This window comes from Phoca vitulina, unplaced genomic scaffold (assembly GCF_004348235.1).
Source record: "Phoca vitulina isolate PV1807 unplaced genomic scaffold, GSC_HSeal_1.0 scaffold2, whole genome shotgun sequence".
Classification (NCBI taxonomy): domain Eukaryota; kingdom Metazoa; phylum Chordata; class Mammalia; order Carnivora; family Phocidae; genus Phoca; species Phoca vitulina.
Window position 1 is genome coordinate 25,745,966 of NW_022589705.1, and position 22,548 is coordinate 25,768,513.

At 43.5% G+C, this 22,548-nt stretch overlaps 1 protein-coding gene across 3 annotated transcripts in view; it reads left to right on the forward strand.

The window, feature by feature from the left end:
• TGFBR3 (transforming growth factor beta receptor 3) overlaps window positions 1-22,548 on the forward strand; it is a 194,445-nt gene that overhangs the window by 120,731 nt on the left and 51,166 nt on the right. For all 3 annotated transcript variants that reach the window (XM_032423884.1, XM_032423898.1, XM_032423891.1), the window contains exon 4: window positions 2,845-2,982. In XM_032423884.1, coding sequence (XP_032279775.1) covers window positions 2,845-2,982 — 138 coding nt within the window. The remainder of the gene's footprint in view (window positions 1-2,844; window positions 2,983-22,548) is intronic.

A 22,548-nucleotide genomic window follows, 5' to 3' on the forward strand; every position in this document is an offset into this window, starting at 1 on the left:
TTCCCTTCCCTTCCCTTCCCTTCCCTTCCCTTCCCTTCCCTTCCCTTTCCTTTCTGCCTGAGAGAAGGTAGGCACCTTAGCCAGGAATTTTTGCAGAGATATTCCGGGTATGTTCTCCCCACCATTGGGTGAGCTTTTATACCTTCATTCTTCGGTTGGTTGTTTTTGGTTGTCCTCTGTCTTTCCCTCAGCAAGATTTATTCCAGTAGAAGAAGGTTGCTGAGGGGTTGGGTGAGTGGGTGCTTGGGGGGACTCTCTGTTCCTGCCAAATGATTTTTTAAAAGAAGTATTGAGTATTTTTCTTTTAATTTCCCAATCGTAGTGTGAATTCTTCTTCTCCAGATGGTTTTTGGGGCTTTGCCTGGGCCCTGTGTGCCAGAGTCGAAGATTCATCTTGGCCAGACGCTGCCACATATTGAAGAGGGAGCCGTTTCCAGGAAAGCTCAGAGCTGTGGCTCCTAGAAATCTTTCCTTGATTGTGTGAGCCAGGCCTTTTGACCATCTGGAAAATTTTGGACCCCAGCACCAATATCTGTCTCATACACATTTTTCTTTTCATTTCCTAAGTTTTTTTTTTTTTAATTCTTGTTCATTTGAGATATATATTTATTGCTATTTTATCTACACACTTCAGGAGTGGTATGCCTGAGGGCTGCAAAGGAAATCATCGGAAAAAGGGTTGACGTGCCCTTGGTGGATAGGCATGGCTATTCGTTGTGCCGTGATGGTGCTTGATAAACAATTTTGGAATGAATAACTCTGGAAACTTTTTACTGACACACAGTGTTCATGACAGAGTGTTTCTTAGCAATTTTCAGGTACTCTTGAACAAGTAATGACTTCATTTCTCCTTTTTTCCCTCTCCGGAGGGTGTGTTTTCTGTGGTGTGCATCTCTCTGTTCATGCCACATTCAGTTTGATGCTTTGCCCCTGCTCAGGTTTTGCAGCCTCTCTTGTTTACAGCGGCCACCAGTCTGTTTATTTCTAGATGCAGACAGCTGTGCAAAATGTTGTGAGGTAGAGTTTGTACAACCAAGAAATGTGTTATTATGCTGTAGCCGTACTTGACATCACTGTTCATTAGTACTCTGCTTTTAGTACTTTGCATATGCCAAATGGTAAAAATGATCCTAGCTGTGTTGCAGAAATAGCTCATGATAGTATTGCTCGTGTTTTAAAATTTTTCTGTAAATTAGCTAGCTAAGTCCCTTTGAACCTATTAATATACTCAGCCTTTTTAATCTTTTAGATAACATAAATTTATGAATCTGCTGTGATAAATCAATCCTTGAAACAACTGTCTACTACTCTGTTTGAGCACAGTATTAAAGTAAGACATATCTTTGCCTACTGAGTATTTGCAGTCTATTTCAGAGATTAAGATGCGCACACTCAACTGTTAATGAATAGACATGATATTACGTACCATAGTGCAAATTATTAATAGAATAAAGTACTTTTGTAGCATTGGAAATTAGAAAATTAAATATCTAATTGGCACTCACTGAGTGCCTACCATGTGCTAAGGCATGGGTATTGAAAGTAAAGTTTGTTGCCTTATTATCAGTGACCTGAGAGGCTACTGTAATAGGTGACATCGGTGTCCTAGGCAGTCCCTACAATAAAATAAAAGGCAGAGATACATTGAGATCGAAGTGGGCCAGCAGCCACTGGAAGATGTAAAATAGTCCAGCTTTGAGCGCTCTATCCCTGATGGCTCTCCAGGCTCAGATCATAGATCTAGGCCATTTAATCCTCATACGGATTAGGCCTGAGATGTTCTGTTATTCCCAGTGTATTACTCGGTCTCTGTCTTGCCAACTAAGGTCATTTTTTGTGCTTTCCCTCTCATCACTTTCTGGTGTTCTTGGGTGAGTTCAGCTTTTTACCATATGTGCTTCTTGGGTCTTGTCTCACCCCTCTGTCCACAAAGCCAGTAGGAGACATGCTTCTATGAAAGCATCTGCTATTTCTTTATGCACCCTTTTGCTTTTCTATGTTCACGTTGACCTACCTTGGCTGGTGTGCTCCAGGAAGATGTCGTTGGACCCACTGTTTCCAGCTGTCCTCGTAGGTGCTTTTTGATGATGTTAATGATGACAGTCGTAACCTACAATAGTCCTTGATCTGCTATCAAAACTGGTCACACTTTTCTTATCCAGGCTTGAGGTTTTCTTCCCTGTTTTTTTTTTTTTTTTTTTTGGACCAGGTTTATATACAATCAGTTTTTATTCTGTGTGTTCTCTATGCTTCATTTTTTGGAAAACCCCTTCAAGCTCATAGCTGGGATGATGAAAGCACTGGCAGTTCCCCTTGGCAGCCCCTTTCCCTTAGCTTTCGGCACTTTTCTTTGGCAGAACTCATTTAACTTTTTAGAGGTTGGAGCTCACCTGGAAGAGAAGAAAGTCCTTTCTCTGGTGATCCAGAGGGATGACCCGTCCCCAGGGGATTCTGTACTCTCACTTTTCAGCTTCATCATTTGCCTTGAAGGAGAAGACAGTTCTGACGGAAGGTCACTTTTGTTCTGCCTTTGCTAACTTTGAAAAGAAAAAAAAGTGTTCTGTTTATTTGTGTTCCACTATTACTGGGAGCTGAATCATGTTTTGGTTGAGATTAGTGTGGGTTGAATTACACGAGGTAGCCATTTGTGTAGTAAAAAAAAAAAAAAAAAAAGGCCAAATATTGGCAGTATCATGGAGTTCAACTTAATATATCTTATCCGTAGACTCTGAACTAACTTACAGCTTTTCTTAACGGTGAGCTGTGAAAAGGCATTCTAAATGCTGCGCTAAGTGAGTTTAATGGGGAGCCAGTGTTAAGATTCCTCTTTCTGTTGCTTCCTAGGTCACTCTGCACCTCAATCCTATCTCCTCCGTCCACATTCACCACAAGCCTGTCGTGTTCCTGCTCAACTCCCCACAGCCCCTGGCCTGGCATCTGAAGACAGAGAGGCTTGCAGTTGGGGTCTCTAGACTTTTCTTGGTAAGTGTTTGAAACCCTCCCAGACTATCCTTCGCACTATCCTTAGGGATATAAGGACCCCAAACCTTTGCAGGTCTTTTTTAAAATCAAGGCTTATTTCATTGAAATAATACCCGAGTCCACAGTGTGTTAAATTTGAAGAATGCTCTTAGTGGGGTTTGGACAGTGGAGATAAGCAGTCACAGAAAACAAACATTGCACATGTGTGTCTGACTGTGGATGGAGGGTCTGGTCTAGTTTGCACGTCAGAGCAGGACCTGCAGTCATACTCTGTGTGGCCTGGGCTTTGGTCTCAGCTCTGAGACTCCTCTGGTGGCATCAAGGGCAACGTAAACATTGTAAATAGCCTCTAGGTGTGTGGTCTCTGACCACAAAATAAATACACACAAGCCCATTCTATTTGTATATAACACAAGCCTGCTTTCTGATACGAGAATCTGTTTGTTGAGAAAGTGACACAGCGAGTTCCAAAATGAAAACATTTGTATTTTATAAAAAAACTGGAACCCAGCTCTTGTGGAAAGATCCAAATATTACCTACTATTTGTAAATCATGTCCTTTTGAGTTTGCCAGAACATTCAAGTTTGCTAGTTGTGGAGAAATTGATGGGTTGTTTGGATGGAATTTTTGGGGCATGATATCATGTCTGATGATGAGCAACACTGCCTTTCGCAGTGATAACTCATGCTGTCTATTGCTAGAGCTCCATGCTAATGTCCTTGACTGCAGCGCCTCAGGCTCTTAAACCTCTTTGCCCCAAAGCATCCAGAACAAGAAGAGGCCTCAGTTAATATTCTTTCTCTTGCAGAGTGAGCAGACTTTGCCAATTAGTGACTCTTAATCCAGATCTATATTTTCTTGTCACTTGTATTTGAAGAATACTGTTAAAATCTCAAAGGTACCTACTGAATAAAGTAGGAGTCTGTAATCAATACAGCTAATAAGTAGATAAATAAATTAGTAAAAAGGGATAAGGAACAGCTCTTCTTTACAGTCAAATGCCAATCAATAATATAGAGGGAATGGTGGAGTTAGAAATTCCTGATTTTGTAATCATTTATTGTAAAAGTTTATTGGGCAGGAATCATCAATAGAAGCTAAATGTAGGGGCACCTGGGTGGCTCAGTTGGTTAAGCAGCTCTTGATTTCGGCTCAAGTCATGATCTCAGGGTCATGAGATCAAGCCCCACATCAGGCTCTGTGCTCAGCGGGGAATCTGCTTGGGAGTCGCTCTCTCCCTCCCCCTGCTCGTGTGCTCTCTTCCTCTCTCTCTAAAATAAATAAATAAATCTTAAAAAAAAAAAAAAAAGGGAAGAAGAAGCTAAATATAGCAAAGGTGAAGGGAGTTTGAGGAATAGTATATTTACATAGTCTCAAAGTAGTTATTAATAACAAAAGAAAAAACAGTAACTATATACAGTAGGGGTACCCAGCAATACCTCAACCGAGTGATCAAAGTTAGTTTCACCAATATGGTGCAGGTGAACATTGTATGCCTTTAAATGAAACAGCGTCGTTTATGTTGTATTCTAGCCAAACAAGCACATAACCTGAATCTAGTCATGAGGAAACACTGGACAAAACCAAATTGAGTAACATTCTTTCAAACCCAGATGGAACTTATTCTATAAGCTCTTACCCCAGACTGCCTCTTTCATACTCATAGTCATTGTCTGTCTCCTGTAATTAAAGGTATTTGTGATAGTAACTGAAATGGCTACGATCATGAAGTCTATGTACATTTAACCCTTAGAGTGCTGAGCTATATTGTCCAATACTGTAGGCACTAGCTGTGGGTGAGCTGTTTAAATTTAAATTAACTAAAATTACAAATATATTGGGGCACCTGGGTGGCTCAGTTGGTTAAGCGTCCGACTCTTAGTTTCAGCTCAGGTCATGATCTCAGGGTCCTGGGTTCAAGGCCCACATCCGGCTCTGCACTCAGCATGGAGTCTGCTTAAGATTCTTTTCTCTCTCTGCCTCTCTTCCTCCATGCTTGCTCTCTCTTTCTCTCTCAAATAAATAAATAAATAAAATCTTTAAAAAAATAAAATAGGGTACCTGGGTGGCTCAGTCATTAAGCATCTGCCTTCGGCTCAGCTCATGATCCCCAGGGTCCTGGGATCAAGTCCCACATCAGGCTCCCTCCTTGGGGGGAAGCCTGCTTCTCCCTCTCCCACTCCCGCTGCTTGTGTTCCTGCTCTCGCTATCTCTGTCTCTGTCAAATAAATAAAATCTTTAAAAATAATAATAATAATAATAAAATAAAATAAAATTACAAATATAGTTCCTTAGGCATACCAGCCCTATTGCAGGTACTCAATAGCTATATGAGGCTACCACACTGGGCAGTTTATGGGAGAGGTTATGAACAAAGGCTTTGCCCACCCTCCTTTGAATGCAAGTAGTAATTTGAGGCAGATTATTTTATTTCTGTGAGCCTGATTTTCCTCACTTGTAATACGGGAAAATTAACAGTCCCTGCATCACGGGGTTGTTACCTTGATTAGATGAGATTACATGTAACGTGTTTAGTGCAGTGCCTAACCCCATTACCTGCTGTTATTGTGACTGTTTGTTATTAATCATAGTAAAGAACACTTGGGAAGGACGTTGAATCTGTATTTCTAATTATAAATGTCTGGCCTGTCCTGTTCAAGATTGAGACGAGTTCCTATTTTTCTGGGCTACAGGTCTAGATGTAAAGTGGGGGCTGCATATATCAGAGTTGTACTGGTCACTTTTGGGATTCTTCATGAACCTACCGCTCCATGGGTTTTAATGGAAAGTATCTTAGCCCTAATTATTATTTATTTGCTTTAGTTTTGTTTAAGATCTATAAAAATTGTTTTTGGGCCATCAGTTTAAAATGTACTAACAATGAAAAAAGGAGATGGCTTTAATTAACAATTTAACATCATCCCTACTTGGAGTTAATCCTGCAGAAGGAGATTGCAGGTCAAGTGATGAACCTAAAATTACCAATAAAGGGGAGACAGCATTGGGAGAAGGCAAGGATTTAAATTCGGGGACACTTGAGCTCTGCTTTGTTGTCCAGCAGGCTTTCTTTAGGGAGAATGCTGTCCTCCCATCTGTACATTCCTTCAAGGTAGAACATCTTTTGTTCCTTTGGGTTCTCAGGTCAGTGGATGGGTGATGCAAACTCTCTCACAAGCTGGGTAGCTCTCCCTAAGAGAGAGTGTGTGAAGTGAAGAAGGGAAGGCAAGCTCTTCCCTTGCTCTGTGTACCTGGAAAGGAATTTCAGGGTCTGCGCATCCACTGGACAGCTGTTGCAGCAGAGGGATCTGCTGCTGGATAGAAAACCCGTGGTGAATTCTGTTTACCCATTTATAGTAGTTAAGAGTTAAAGTTTGGCGATAAGATAATTACATTATTTTACAAACACTTCAGAAAGGCCCATGGAATTTTCAGAAACTGGGGCTTGGCCATTTCCATCACTGACTTCTCCCAGGTTACCCAACGAGCTCAGAGTTGCAGAGGAGAGAGGCAGTCTTTTTGGGGGGTGGGGGACAGAAGAAGAGGGAGAGAGAGAATCTCCAGCAGGCTTCCCGCTGAGCACAGAGCCCAAGGCAGGGCTCAGTCTCACAGCCCTGAGATCATGACCTGAGCCAAAATCAAGAGGTGCACGCTGAGCCACCCAGGCGCAGTCTCTTGATTCTTAGTCTAAGATGGGTGTGTCCGCATCACTGCCTTAAAGCTGTCTTTACTTTCCAGGTAGAGTTACAATACTAAGCAGTTTTGGTTTGTTTTTTCCTTTTAAGTAGGGTGGTGAGAAAAGTTGAAGCAATGGTATTAATCCTCTGTTCAGGATGACCTTTTAACTTAACTTGACACGTCTGCATTATAGCTGCCCCGACTTAAAAAAGGAACCTTTCGTAGTTAGTTAGCAGGGGCTTGTGTTGCTGTGTCTTAGCCACCCATGAGAGTGACTAGAAACATTATACTTTAATAGTGTCTGATAAAGGTATCTGGCTTTTTCCGTCAAATCATTCTAGGCCTTCTTAGGATTTCACAGTGTGGGCAAGAAGGAGCGTGTCAGGTAGGGGGAGAGTATGGGATTGAGTTTCCCCTGCGAGTGCAGTTCCTTTATCTGGTTGTTCTGGTTACATAGGAAACAGAGTGGGATGAAGAGTGATCGTTTCATTGTCAAGTAGTGAGTCTTTGAGTATGAGTGTCTCTCTCACACACGTGCACACACACATGTTACGGGCATGTGTGCATGCATGATGGAGTTGTCACAGCTGTGTAGATTTTCTTTTGTAGGGTGTATGGGTGGCCCAGAGAATATTGAATTGGTTAGAGTTGTCCCTCAATGCAATTAGAAATAAGAATAACCCTACTCTCTCAGTCTGCAAAAACTTTATTTATGCAATTATTTCCACACTGAAAAGAAAGCATAGCTCAACTGGGCAATAAATATCTGAACTGTCAACCTGAGTTTGCTTAAAAAAAAAAAAAGATGGGGACAATACTAGATTGTCTTTAGAAATATGCTACAGTTTGAATAGACATTTCATCACAGAAAAAACACAAATGGCCAATAAGCACACGAAAACGTTCAATATCATTATTCATTAGGAAAGTGCAGACTTAAAACCACAACAAGATGCCACTTTACACCTAGGATGGCTCTAATAAAAAAGGCAGATAATAACAAGTGCTGTTGAGGATGTAGGGAAATTGGAACCCTCATAAATGGCTGGCAGGAACGTAAAATGGTGCCTTAGAAGACAATTGGGCAAAACATAGGTCTACAGAAAAACTTGCCCACAAGTGTTCATAGCAGCATCATTCTTAACAACCCAAAAGTGGAAACATCCCAAATACCCATTAACTGTTGGATGGGTTAAAAAAATGTGTATCCATGCAATGGAATATTATTTGGCTATTAAAAGGAGTGGCGTGTTGATACATACCACAATATGGATGAACCTCGAAAACATTATAAGTGAAAGAAGCCAGACACAAAAGGCCGAAATTGTGTGATTCCATTTGTTTCCAGAACGGGCAAATCCATAGAGACAGAAAGTACATCAGTGATTACGAAGGCTGGTGGGACAGGAGAATGAGGAATGACTACTAATGGTATGCAGTTTCTCTGGGGAATGGTAAAAATGTTCTGGAATTAGGTAGTGATGATTAGATTACAACTGTGAATATACTAAAAACCCTGAAATGTACAGATTAAAAGGATGGATATTATAATATGTGAATTATATCTCAATTAAGTTGTTAGGAAAAAAATTCTCTCCAGCACTCTTTTTAAAAATTAAGGTGTAGGGGCTCCTGGGTGGCTCAGTCGGTTAAGCGTCTGCCTTCGGCTCAGGTCATGATCCCGGGGTCCTGGGATTGAGCCCTGTGTCTGGCTCCCTGCTCGGCGGGGAGCCTGCTTCTCCCTCTCCCTCTCCCGCTCCCCCTGCTTGTGCTCACTCTCTCTCTCTGTCTGATAATTAAATAAAATCTTAAAAAAATAATAAAAATTGAGGTGTAAAACCAATGAACTGGATTTAAAAATATATTTTTTTACTTTATTCCATGTACCTGATTTTTGTTTCATTTTGTTTTAATGTTGTTTTATTGTATTCCGAACCTGAGTGTGCTTTCCTGTGAGGTCCACAGACTCAGAGCCCTGGGACAAGCAGAAACGGCTCAAGATGAGACCTAAAATGTCTAATCCAGAGGCCTTGGCCAGCCTTTTAATGTCAGCCTTTTAATGTCTCATCATGTCAGTGTTAGTTGTTTTACATTCTTATAAGGAAGAAAGGCATCTAAGAGGAACAAAATAAAAAAATAAGCAGCAACTTCTTCCAGTCTCATTAGTCCTTGGGATTACTGTGCTGCAACTTCTATTTTCCAGCCATTAATATTAAAAAGAAAGAAATGTATGTATACATGTGTATGTTTGAGTGGAGGTATGGAGTGGGAGAGGATATTGGTTTCTAAGATAAGGTTTCCAGAGTTGACAGATTTACAGGATGCCCATTAAATTTGAAATTCAAATAAACAACAATTACTTCTTTTTTGTATGCCCATATGATATGTGGGGCATACTTACTCTAAAAAATTATTCACTGTTTATCTGAAAGTCAAATTTAACTAGCTGTTCCATATTTTATCAGGCAGCTCTACTCAGAGGTAACTCAGATTTTTGTTCCCGCTGAATACCCTGGCCCGGGTACCAGGAGGCCTGAGTACTAGGGGGCTGTGCCACTAACTAGTTCTGTATCATTGAACAAAATCACTTCACTCCTTGGGCCTCAGTTTCCTCATCTCTAAAGTGAGGAGGTGGTACTAGCCAGTCTCTAAAGAGACTCTCTGATTCTTTGATAATACGACTCTAGATATTATATTCCAGTTTAATTGGAAACAGAAAACGGTAATCTGAACATTGCCTCTTCAGCAAATCCAAGTAAATATCAGGGCAGGGCAGTTGAAAAAAAAATGAGAGAAACCAATCGCTGTGCTATTGGCTTTGGAATAAAAACAAATCAAAATTTAATCCTAATGAAAAATGTAAATTAATACCAGGAATATGCTTAATATTTAAAATCTAGTTTTGTGTTTCTGAGATGGGGGGGGAGGGGTCGGTGAAGAGCCTGGGTTGCCAAAATCTGGTTTATTCCTTGTACTTCAACTTGGGGGAAAAAAAGGTCTAACTATTTTGGGCCTCTGCCACCAAACCACAGGCAGTTCTCTGGTCTGCCCTGCAGTTTGGATGACTGACAAGGCTCAGTGAAAAACAAGTGTTATTTGTTTTCCTGTGCCCAGTATTCAACTGGAAATCAGAAGGCGAAATTTCCAATCAGTTGTTAAATAGCCCCAGATGTGCGCTCAGCTCCGCTAGAGGAAGGGACATGCACAGCCTATACCCCAGCACATGTCCACGCATTCCTTTTCATGACTCCAAGTGATGTGTAAGTGAGAGTTGTAGTATCCAAAAATGCCCTTTGAATAACTCAGGCATTCACATTTGGTTGTGGAGGAGGGAACTTAAAAACAAAACAAAAAAATTTCCTGTATCCTCCACTACGTTGCATTTAAAAATCTGGAAATGATTTTTTTTTTTTTTTCTTTTCGAAATTCCTCCTTTCCCTTGTTTGGCAGCTCTCCCCACGTTTAGAAAAACATGAGATGAGGATACCTGAGATGACAGTTTATGCATCTACTTGTTCGTTCATGCCACACCTGGGTTTTTAGTACCTGCAGGCTGTTGCGAACAGAGGCTAGGTATGGAGGATTCCAGAGAGAAATAGAGTGGACTACCTGCCCTCGAGGAGCTGCCCGCCGGAGATGGTGAAGAGATTGGGAATTGCAGTTCAGCGTAAGAAGTGCCATTGTTGGATCCTGAAGAGAGGAGAAGATGAGAATCCTCCTCTTGCAAATGCAGTGAAGGCAGCTCCATCTGTGAGGCGGGCCGGGGAGCAGCCTGGGTCAGGGCTGCAGACACGAGCACAGCTTTTTGCTCGACCGCAAGTGTCACTCCTGTATGCTAGGAGCGTGCTGGCCAGGGGTCCACATACACCATTTTGGATTTGCCAGTGAGGCTTTCCCCAAATAAATTCTCTCTCAGAGGCAGATTAAATAACTAAACATTTCAAGATTGGTTCTTCTTCTTTTTCAAAAAATGTCTCTTGCGGAATGACTCACTGTGCCCTGTGGGATATTCCAAGTGGTTGTGTACCATGCATTTTTGTTCCAGAGACTGCTTATCTGTTGGTTTTGTGGCTTGTCCATAAGAGCCCTAATTGTACGGGGCTTGATCCTCTCATGAACTAGGGTCAGTCAACTACCATATTTCCTAGGAACGAATTTCTGGCCCATTTGTGGTAAGAGAGCTCTTCCTAAATGTCACTGTGGCAATTCAAGTGTTGGAAAGAGCCCAGTTTCAGCTGGTAATCCTTGTCCAGAAAGAGTTTCTTGGAAGACTTCCTAGGATTTATCTTAACTTGCCGGGTTAAGGCTTGTGAATGTTGCCCGTGAGTGGCCCCTTGGCCTTATGAGGTTTGCCTGGGTGTATTCTTCCTGATCAAGACATCCTGTCCTGGAGGGTTCACGCAAGCGTCGACTTTTCCTGGCTTGGCTGGACTTGCTGTGTCATGTCTGTGTGCAGGCCTGGGCCGCATCTCTGTGAAGGCTTTGCTTTCATTCAACAAATTGAGGTTAAATAAACTTGATTTCACTGAGGGGGGAAGGCTGGTTTCTTTGCGTAAGAGTTCCGTTACTTGCTTTAAGGCTTTATGGTCCAAGGTAATCTGGCAATCTGATGGAGCTGCCCCTCCCAAGCTTTGGGCAATTGTATCAAACGTGACATCGCTGGTGCCCTTGGTTAATGTCGTAGGCGGCCTCCAAGGGGCTGTTTGGTAGAAAAGTGAGTGTTTTGTTAAGGGAGGTTGCAGAATATTTTCTTGTGTTGCGGGAGGGGGAGAGACCTGTCTCCTGGGAGACTGTGGTGAGGCTGGCTTGAAAGCTCGTGGCTGCGCCTTGGTCCTCTCATAAGCTGTAGACAGTGAGGCTCTTGGTAAGCATTCCCCACAGGTGGCCTGCATTCCCCGTCTCTGACGGGGACTGCGTGATGGCCTGACTCCTTCCTGGGCACGGAGTCATTGGGTTTATTTGAGGCAGCCCAATTCTGGCACTCCAGACCTCCATCATCCAACCCCCTGGCTTGGAAGCTGATTTCTGCAGAAGAAAGGGTCCCTTTGGCCTTTCTTGTTTCTTTGTCCGAGGTAGAAGTGTATCCCAAGAACAGTTTTTCCTCTCGGTTTTTGCCCGTGGTGCTAACACCCTGTCCTCAGATGGCCTCTGAATGCCCCAGGGCCAGGGAGTTCTCTTCACTGTGCTCCTGCCTTGTCCCATTTGGGTGGGTGAATGACACAGCTGTGATCCTCGGACCCAGAGTGTGCCTAGAAGCCAGGGGCTTATCCATCTGCCACCTCTGCCAAAAGCCCCCCAAAGCCCATTTGGTCTCTAGCCCTTCCATGTTTATCACAGAGAGCCCGTTCTGGAGATTCCGTAGTTTCTGGCTGATACAGGCTGCTGGGTGATGTTCAGAGCTACTGTTTGGAGCCAGCCCTGCTCCAGCCCTTGAAAACAGGGTTCATATATCCTTTTCTGGCAGTTTGGACAAGAAGGCAATGGTCCAGTCACAGTGAGGAATGAATTGTGGCCTGTCAACCTTGCCGTCTGTCAGACAACCCTTGTGGCCTGCTGTGAGTCTATGTATACACGTATGTGTACATTTGACAAATACTTAGAGCGCGAGCCATGTGCTAGACACTCTTCTAAGCATTTTATATATATTACCTTATTTAACCTTCATAACAAGCCTATGAAGTAGGTCCTATTATTTTCCTCATTTTAACATGAGGGAATCCATTTCCATGACAGAGGTTTGTTCACTTGGTAAGTGATCAGTAAGAATGTTTATGGTTTATTATCTCCCGGTGTTCTATTGCTTGGAGACTATGGTGGGGCTCTGTCTACCCAGCTGTACTGATTTCTTGAGTTCAGTAGCTGATTACTCCATGGTAGTGGAGTAGAAACAGCTCTCCAGTGGGAAAGAAAGTCTGTGTTTCTGTTGTCAGCTCTGCTTTCTACTAGCTGTGTGGCTCGGACAGATCCTGTAGCTTCTCTGAGTGTTAATTTCCTTTTCTATAAAATGGAACTTAGATTATCCATCATGATAAAGAGGGATTCTGTAAAGGGAATTCTAAGAACCTATTTGGAGCCAAGCACTTGTAAATTTCCATTTGTGCCCTTGAACCTGGATTGGCAGACTGGACGTAACTTAAAAGAAAAATAAAAGAATCTTCCCTGGTGAGGGATTTCCCAGAAGCACATTTGGAGGGCAAAAACAGATTGAGGATCGTGGCAAGTAATAGTAATGATGCCAACGTTTTGTTTTTTTTTCCTGGAAAATACCCTTCCTTTTCTTTTCTTTTCTTTTCTCTTCTTTTCTTTCTTTCTTTTTTTTTTTTTAGAGAAAGAGTGCGCAAGCGCACCCATGCACGCATGAGTGTAGGGGTAGGGGTGAATCTTAAGCAGAGGGAAGGAGAGAATTTTAAGCAGGCTCAGTATTGAGCCTGACATGGGGCTTGATCTCATGACCCTGAGTTGGTGACCTGAGCCGAAATCAAGATTTGGATGCTCAACTGACTAAGCCACCCAGGCTCTCCTGAAAAATACCCTTTAGATGGCAAGTGCACTTTCAATTTTGGGTCATGCTCATCCTAAAATCCTGCTAACATTGGCGGGTGAGAAAGGGTAAATTTAGGAGTCTGGAGAGCTCATTTTCTAAGACCATCAAGGGTCCCTGTGTGGCCTGGGACTCTACTTTGGAAAACCGTACATTATAAAGCAGCTCATGCTTCATTAATTTGGTAACCTGTGTGGACTGAGTCTGTCTTTCAGGTGGAGTGACATATTTTGCTTCTCTTTGTGTATTCATATGTACTATCATTTTTGTAACATCGCCACGGGAGATTAGAGTATTGCTTCTGTAGTGGCTCACGTTCAAGTTTGTGCATGTTTATATTCAGAGGGCAGCATCTCAGAGCTTTCCTCTTGGACCTGTGTAAACATGTTGGGTGTTAAGAACAGAGGGCAGTTTCAGTCCTTCAGTTCTTTATAGTTCAGCAAAAATAAAAATTAAAAGCAGAGGGTGACCATTATGAATGTTTTGAGAAAAAGTGTCAAATATGTTTTAAGTCGTTTTAGTAGAAGAAAGTAATCTGGTTGTAGATACAAAATAAAAAACAGCCAAGAATTTTTAAATGGTTGCATGGACTTGTGTTTCTTGAATGTGTGATTGGCAGATACCATAATCACATGGCTCATGAATATGTAGCATTACAAATTATGACTGTAGTTTCATGGGCATGGAAGTTATTTCTTTAAAACAAACTTAAAAAAAAAAAAACATTGAGTCATGATATATGGTTAATAGAAAACATGTTTCAGATCACATTTCACATCACGTGGCTTTGGAGGAAATAGGCAAGCACAGCCCTCCCAGGAATTGGGTAGGGAGAGCGTGTGATTTTCCTCTTTCAGAATGTAGGGCTTAGTCCTCATCTGGGAGGTAAATATTTCAGTACCGTTCCAGTACTTTATGTGAGTTTGTTTTTACTGGACTTTATGCACAAAATACACCAAAGTATAATCTCAATGCCTTTCTGTGTGGGCACTGTTATGAGTCCTAGGACCCATCTGCATAGATACTATTTACATAGAGACCTAAATTCTAGAGAAATGCCTGTTGTCTTTTTTTCCTCTAGAATGGAATTAGTAAATACTTGACACAGCAGGTGTTTTGGAAATACCGATGTGTTTTTCTTTGCTTTATTTGTTTTTCTTGCTTTGCTCTCTTTTCCCAAGCAGGCAACTCCAAAAAGAGATTTGTCTGCACAGGAGTCAGGGCAAAGGAATAGGAGTGGGTAAAAGTTGGGGTTAGGGCAGGACAGAAGAGGGAGAGGAGATGATCCTGATTGTCTACGTGCTGCCCTTTGACCAATGCCAAAGTCATGTAAATATGTGAAGCTGGGTGTTCGAGCAGAGCAGAGCCGCCCCAAGGAGCTGTACAACCTGAATAGCAGGCATTCGTCCAACCGATAACTCAAGCTCCAAATGGACCACAGCTGAGCTAGAGGGTGTTTGATTCCTGGAACAGATTTTCCTCTGAGATGTCAGCAGGCTTTTCTTTATCTTTGGGGGGCTGTGGCTCCTCTGATTTCACAAGGCCCATTTCTTTCTTTTTAGATGTGCAAGAAGATGACTCCATCCATGACTTGACTTTACTCTCTCCCTCTTGGCTTTTTTTTTTCCCCCCTTTTTTTCTACCAGTGCAGAGGAGAGGATTCTTGCTCGATCTGTATGCAATCCTGTTCATGCTTGACAAAGATTATTTGGAATTTAAATAATATGTGTATCTACAGTCTAGAGTGATCCTCGAGTATGCCTTGGAATTACGGGGGTGGTGGTAGGAAAGTCATAATGCAGTTTCCTGGACCCTACATTCCTACCCATCCTGGAATCTGCAGGATGATTAAACTGATCTAAGGATCACACTTTGTGAAGTATTGGCCTTGAGGAGGCTTCTTGACATTAGTTTATGTTCTGAGACCAGATCAAGAAGCAGATGGATAGACTGATATTATCAGTGCTTCCTTATAGTCATATTGGAGGAGGTTCTGAAGCAGTGCTGTCCAATAGAAATAAAATGTGAACCACAGAGGCAATTTAAAATCTTCTATTAGTGCATTTAAAAAAGTAATAGAAATGGGGCACCTGGATGGCTCAGTGGTTAAACATCTGCCTTTGGCTCAGGTCATGATCCCAGGGTCCTGGGATGGAGTTCTGCTTCGGGGTCCCTGCTTAGTGGGGAGTCTGCTTCTCCCTCTGCCCCTCCCCCCTCTGGTGCTCACACGCTCTCTCTCTCAAATAAATAAATAAAATCTTTTAAAAAGTTAAAAGAAATAAGTGAAATTAATTGTAATGGCATATGTAATTTAACCCAGTATAGTCAAATAATATCATTTGACATGTAATCAATAAAAAAATTGTTGAGATTTCTTTACCTTTTTCTTGTGCTGTATGACACAGTACAAAGTCTGGTGTGTAGTTCACATTTACAACACAGGTCAGTTTCCCTAGCCGTATTTCAGGTGTGCAGTGGTGGCGTGTGGCCTGTGGCTACTGTCCTGGACAGCTGTGGAGCACGCACAGGCTGCCCCAAGCCATTGGCAGACACGTGATGGATCACGGCACTCCTCATTTCTCCACGACTTCTCTATGTGAATGACCTCTGAATCCTTCTCAGGGACAAAACTTTAGGCAGGTACTACCAATTGATCAGACCTCAAGATTCATTGGTTCATTAAACAAGTACTTCTTGAGTATCTTTTCCATACACAACACTATTGTAGGTGCTTGGGATATCCCCACGAACAAAGCAGACGAGGATCCCAGCCTCTGAAGGAGCTTACAAGCTGGTGGGAGGAGATGGGCAATAAGCATAATAAATAAGTAAATTATATGATAGTTGGGAAGGTGACTATTCAATCTAATAGCAATAAGAACATGGAAAGCAGGTTTGGGCGGGGGGAATCAGGATTGCTAGAGTGGGGCTTCTGGGGGGTTGGATTGTAATTTTAAATAGGCCCCATGAGAAGGTAACATGTGAGGGGCCTTGAAGAGGGTGAGGTGAAACTTCAGATGAGACTTCTTTATCAGGATCGTTCTATCTGGGAGCATTCTTTGTGAGGTGAGGGCAGTGGGGCAGGAGGAAGGGGACAGGATGAGGTGAGTCCTTATGGGATGGCACCATCCTCCGCGAAGTTTCTGTCTCCCCCCTCACTGAAGACCAAACCAACTTGGGGGAGGCCCGGAGGGATACTGTGAGGCAACCACCAGGCCTCTGAGTCAGCCGATGTGCTGAGTTAAGTGCTAAAACAGAGAACCCCTGTTCCAGGAAATTGGTGACTGCACCCATCGGCCAGGATTTGTTCACTTCACTTGGGCTTGGGAGATAAATCGTGAGGCTTCTGTGGATCTGCTTAGGACTTTAAGAGTTAAAGCTTAAATGCAGGTGTGGAAACAAAAGGGCTGGTTGCCTCTTTTGCTTTTTTCTTGCTCTTTTTGGACAAGGTTGTTGAATCTGATCCAGAAAAAATAATAAACTTGGCTCTCGTTTCCTAGCCGTAAGTTCTTGTAATAAAACTCCCAGCACTGGCAGATAGAGTAATGTTCTGCTCTTTAAAAAAAAGTCTGGTAGCATAACCAGAATCGAAAATACAAATGTGTGTGGTTTAAGTAGGGAAGAGCATTCAGGAGAGGAGGTGGCTCCGTGTGCATCTCGGCAGCTCAGGGGTTGTTGGGCAGTAAAGTGCTTCACGTTTGCCCCTTCAACAGACACTTACTTGCTGAGGATCAGGATTCTTGTAGCTCAGCGCTCTGTTCATTCCCACAGGAAGATGTTTGTCATGTCAGGGAATGTCAGAGGATTGGGTTTTAATTAGCAAGCAGGAGGAAAGTTCACTGAATTTGGGGGGAGGGGGGGAAGACATGGAACTACTGACTGATTTAATAATTGGTTTTTAGTTGGAGTTATTGGGTGAAAAAGCAAATCGTGGGGTTTAAAGATTGGCTAAAAGATCATTTCCCGGGCAGTGAGGGAAGTGAGGAGTTCGGGTTACAGGAACGAAGAAATTATGGCATATCCTTTCCTGTAAGTAACAGAACTGAGTTCCATTCAACAAGCAATTACCGAGTCCCTGCTTTGTGCCAAGCTCTGTGCCAGGCCCGGGGATTTAGAATGAACAAGGTGCTTTCTTGGCCCTCCTGGTGTTGTTCTTGTGTCAGGTTTGCTGATAGTCACAGTTCATGTGAGAGAGGGGCTAGACTAGAGGTGTGACAAGACACCTGTGCCCCACTCCACCCTGAGGAGAGGAGGGGAGTCAGGGAGGCTTGGGAAGAGCGGTCCAGGTGGGGAGCAGGATGTAAAAATACTTCAGAGCCTGAAGCAGCAGGATGTGTCTGCCGCTGAGTGATTCCATATGGTGAGTAGATGGGGGAGGGCTGGGGAGTGGGGCAGGGAGAGGCCCTCTCTGGTCATATGCCATCTAAGATGCTTAGATACTACCCTGCATCATCATGTGTTGACTTTTTAGAAAGATCCCTCAGGTGCCAGGGTGGAGGAAGGAGATAGGATTGGCGGCTTGGAAGATAGGAGGTGATTGTAATCCTTGAGATACAGGTTGCTTGAGATATTCGAACCAAAAGTGGGGTGGTAGCATGGCAAGAACCTAAAATAAGGTGGAGAATGGGGGATGGAATAAATAGCCTTGGAAAGTTTCTGCCGTTTTATCTGAATATAAAATCCTTGCTCTTCACATTTTCTTAAACAATTCCATATTCACTCATGTAGTTATTTTCTTTGCAATTGTGATTGTAACCCCTCCTTGTATGAGAAAAAATATTTTTTGGTTGTCGTTATTCTCTTTACATCTAGGTTCTTCCACAGACTTTAACCCAAGCCAGACTCTAATGAGGATACCATACCATGAAGATGAGGCAGGGACTAGGGAATGACCAGTGGAGGGATGACAGTGATAGAGCATGTCTTTATTTCAGCAGGACTCCAGGCAGGTTCTAGCACGATGCCCTTAGAGATGAGGTGAGGACAGTTCTGTGGGGTTAACTTTGTAGTTGCTGAACAACCTGGGACCCCAGCAAGTGTTGTTCAGCATGCTGGGGTCAGCATGAGAGTGTACCTGAAAGTCCACAGACCTTAGCCTGGTCTTACTCCACTGCTCAGGGATTCAGATGAATGTGTACAAGGCACCGTGTATGAAATACAGCGATGTTGACAGCTAACAGAGTGAGGATTTTTATGTGTTCTCCACAGACTTCAAATATGGGTCTAAGGAATAAATATAAAACTTTGTATTTATATGAAAGAGTTACTAGTATAAGGGAAGGATGCAAAAAGCCTCGACCCGATAAAATCAAGACCTGGGGATTTAGGTCCCAGCATCTCCACCAGCACCTCCCTGCTGTGAGCTGCCACCCTTTCTCCCCGGGGTTATTGCAGAAGTCTACTCCTGGACTCCTGCTCTTGTCTCCCTTTAGTCTAGACTGGCCAGAGCAGCCAGAGTAATTCTGTTAAAACGTTTGTTAGCTGTTTTCATGAACTCTCAGTGGTGGCCCATCTCACCCAGACTAAACACCACAAGTCCTTAGCAGCAGGGTAAGGTCAGATTGGACCTCCTGGTCTCACTGACCTCTCTGACCTTCTCACCTACCTGTCCCCCACTCCACCCCCCACCGCTCCGCCCACCCATCCCAGTGCTCCGGCCACTGGCCTCCCTGCTCCCCCTCCCCCTCCCCAACCTTTACACTTACTGCTGTCTCAACCACAGATGCTTTCCTTCTGACGTCCGTCCGCAGGGCTTGCTGTCTCTCTCTTTCAGGGCTTTAACTGCTCAATGACTTTCTCAGTTGGACTTTCCCCATGACAGCATTTAAACCTTCTCTTCTCTCTCCATAGCACTTCTTAGGCTATTACATATTTGACTGACTTACCATGCTCCTCTGACTTCCTTACTAGACTGTAAGCTCCACAAGGATGGGGAGTTTTGTCTGTCACCTTCTGTACTGTTATCCCAGCATCTCCAGCGGTGCCTGGCACAGTGGAAGCAGGTGCTCAATAAATATTTGTCACAAGTATGTTTAAGGTATAAATTAATGAATATGCGATACCAGTCAGCTGATAGAAAAGCTAATGTGATTTTGGGCCTCATTAAGGGTCCACGTATATATGTAAAGAGATGTAAGGAATTGGCTCACATGATTACGGAGGCTAGCAAGTCCCCAGTTCTGCAGAGTCTGTCCCAGTTTGAATCCGAAGGCCAGCAGGCTACTGTAGAACCAGGAAGAGCTGATGTCCCAGTTTGAAGGAGATGAGTTTGTCAGGCAGGAGAATTTTCTCTTACTCAGAGGGAAGGGTCAGGCCTTCAACTGATTTGAGGCCCACCCATGTTAGGAAGGGCAGTCTGTTTTACTTAGTCTGCTGATTTAAATGTTAATCTCATCCACAGACACCCTCACGGAAATACTCAGAATAATGTTTGACCAACTATCTGGGCACCCTGTAGCCCAATCAGGTTGACACAGAATTAACCATTACAGTGCATTTGCCAGACCGCACCCCAAACCCCAAGTCTTGTCCCGGGCACCACATTTCCGAGACTGTGCTGGTGAAGATCTGAGAACCACAGTATCTGGGGAGGAGTTGAGGGGGCTAGAAATAGTGCCCCGAAGAACCGAAGTCATGATCGGGGTCAAATGACATCTTCAAACATTTGAAGGCTTGTCTCATGGAGAAAAGAAGAAGGAATGCTTGGTCTGGAAGGCATAGCTCAGGCACGTGGGTGGAAGGCAAAGCTTACAGAGAGAACAGAAATCTGCCTTGGGAGCTAATGAGGTGTTCTTTGTGGCAGGGTTAGCTCAGAGGCCAGCTCTGACCAGGAGTCAGAAGTCTCCTGTTCTGGTCTTGCTCCAGTGCTGATTCTCTGACCTTGGGTAGGCCAGTAGCTTCTCTGAGGTTTCTTCCTCTCTACTGTGGAAATCATAGCCTCGTTCACAGGTCGCCCCGAGGATCAGATGGAAATAACATTACCTCCTAAATCTCAGTGGGGGTTGGGGGAGGCCTTTGTCCACGTCCAGCTTTTTCAGAGCCAGGAGAACGGGTGGTCAGGAGGAGTGCTGACTAACCCCTTGCCGCAGCAGAAAATTTCCACTGACCTGCAGTCAGGGACACTTCACTGCCTCTGGCAGCTTTGCTTTCTTCATATTGGAATGTGCCTGAGGAGTGGCAGCTCACTGCTTTTCCAGATTCCTCAGCCGTGAGTGTATGAACCTAGTTGCCGCTGGCCCAGGAGAACACAGACTTGAGCGGGGTTGATGGTACTTGGAGGGATCAGCCAGGAGTTGCCCCTTCTTGGAGAACCAGCCATGCCATAGGATTGCTTTTCTTGCATTTCCAAGTTGCTCCCTATTTCTTCTCTCATTTACACGGTACAGCCCACCTTCCACTCTGAAGAAACACACTCTCTGTAAAACACTTAAAACTCAAGTGTTTTATTTTATAGCTGTCACATGAATGAGGACAAAAGGAGTGGAGCTTGCCTAAACATTCAGAACTGTGCTGGCAGAGGGACGATGGCCTTTGCACTGTTGTGGGTTTTTCGGTGACAGGCTTGATAAAAATGGCTTTTTAGCACAAGTGAAAAGAAGATTTTACTACAGTGCTTAAGTCATAAAAATCAGATAAACACTGAAGTTCAGTGTTGGTGAGTAACTAAGCCTCGGAGGATTTGGACACAGGTTGGCGTGGTTATCGTTTGGCAGGTAGACGGTTCAGGAACTTTTTCTTAGGCAGGCATTGTCAAAACAAGGTTGAAGCTAAACCGTCCCCACTGGTTTTGCTTATATAGAACTGGCATCAGGACATTTGGCAAGTGTCATTACCACAACTCACAGCACTTCGTGGTGCCTGATACATAGTAGGTGTGCAGGACGTGGCAACTGTTGTTCGAGGTCATGGCTTATGTCCAGTGTCGTAATGATTAGTTCTGGGCTTCCTGGGCCAATACAAACCAGGAAGCTTCCCTTATTCTTTATTAAGTACTCGACAGCCCAACTTCTAGCATAGAGAGGGCTGTCAATTTGGGGATCCAATCTGGGAATCCAGTAGATATTTGAATGTTACTAATATGTGGTCAGTTCAAAGTGTAGACCAGGATTTCTCAGTCACAGTACTATTGACATTTTGGATAATTCTTTTTTTTTTTTTCCTAAAGATTTTATTTATTTATTTGAGGGAGAGAGAAAGAACATGAGAGAGGGAAGGGTCAGAGGGAGAAGCAGGCTCCCCGCTGAACAGGAAGCCTGATACGGGACTCGATCCTGGGACTCCAGGATCATGACCTGAGCCGAAGGCAGTCGCTTAACCAACTGAGCCACCCAGGCGACCCAACATTTTGGATAATTCTTGATTGTGGGGGCTGCTCTGTGCATTGTAGGATGTTTAGCAGCATCCCTGGGCTCTGTTCGCTAGATAGCTCCTCCCTCGCAATTGTGACAATAAAAAATATTTCCAGACATTGCCAAAAGTCCCAAGGGTGACAAAATCACCCCAGTTGAGAACCACTGGTATAGAGGAAGCTGCAAGGTACCCACACTGCCCCTGACCTATAATAATGCTTTTCAAACTATGGATCACTCAGTACCAACTAACGCAGGGCTTCTCGACCGTGGCTGACCTTGGGAATCCCTCAGGGAGCCTTAAAATATTCCAATGTCTGGGTCCCATCCCAAAGATTCTAATTGGTCTGGGATGTGGCCTGGACCTTAGGATATTTTAGAAGCTCTTAAGTGCTTCTACTTTTCAGCCAAGAGTGAGACCACAGCATTAGTAGGTCATGGAATCAATTTGGTGAAGAACTTCTTTGCTAGCATTTAAAACAATACAGTAGTGCCCCCTTACCTGCAATTTTACTTTCCATGTTTTTTTTTTTTTTTTTATTGGTGGTCAGCTGCAGCCTAGAAACAGATGATCCACCTTCTGACAAATTGTCAGGAGGTCAGTGGTACCCTAACACTGCATCACAATGCCTGTGTCATTAACCTCACTTCATCTCCTCACGTAGGCATTTTTTTAAAGATGGATTTATTTATTTTAGGGAGAGAAAGAGTGCACAAGCAGGGGGGAGGGGCCGAGGGAGAGAGAGAGAGAGTCTCAAGCAGCATCCCGATGAGCGTGGAGCCCAACATGGGGCTCGATCTCATGACCCTGAGATCATGACCTGAGCCAAAATCAAGAGTCGGACACAACCAACTGAGCCAGCCAGGAGCTCCTGCTCACGCAAGCATTTTATCATCTGACATCATCACAGGGTGAATATAGTATAATAAGATAGTTTGAAGAGACCACATTCACATAACTTTTGTTTATAACATATTGTTTTAATTGCTCTATTTTATCA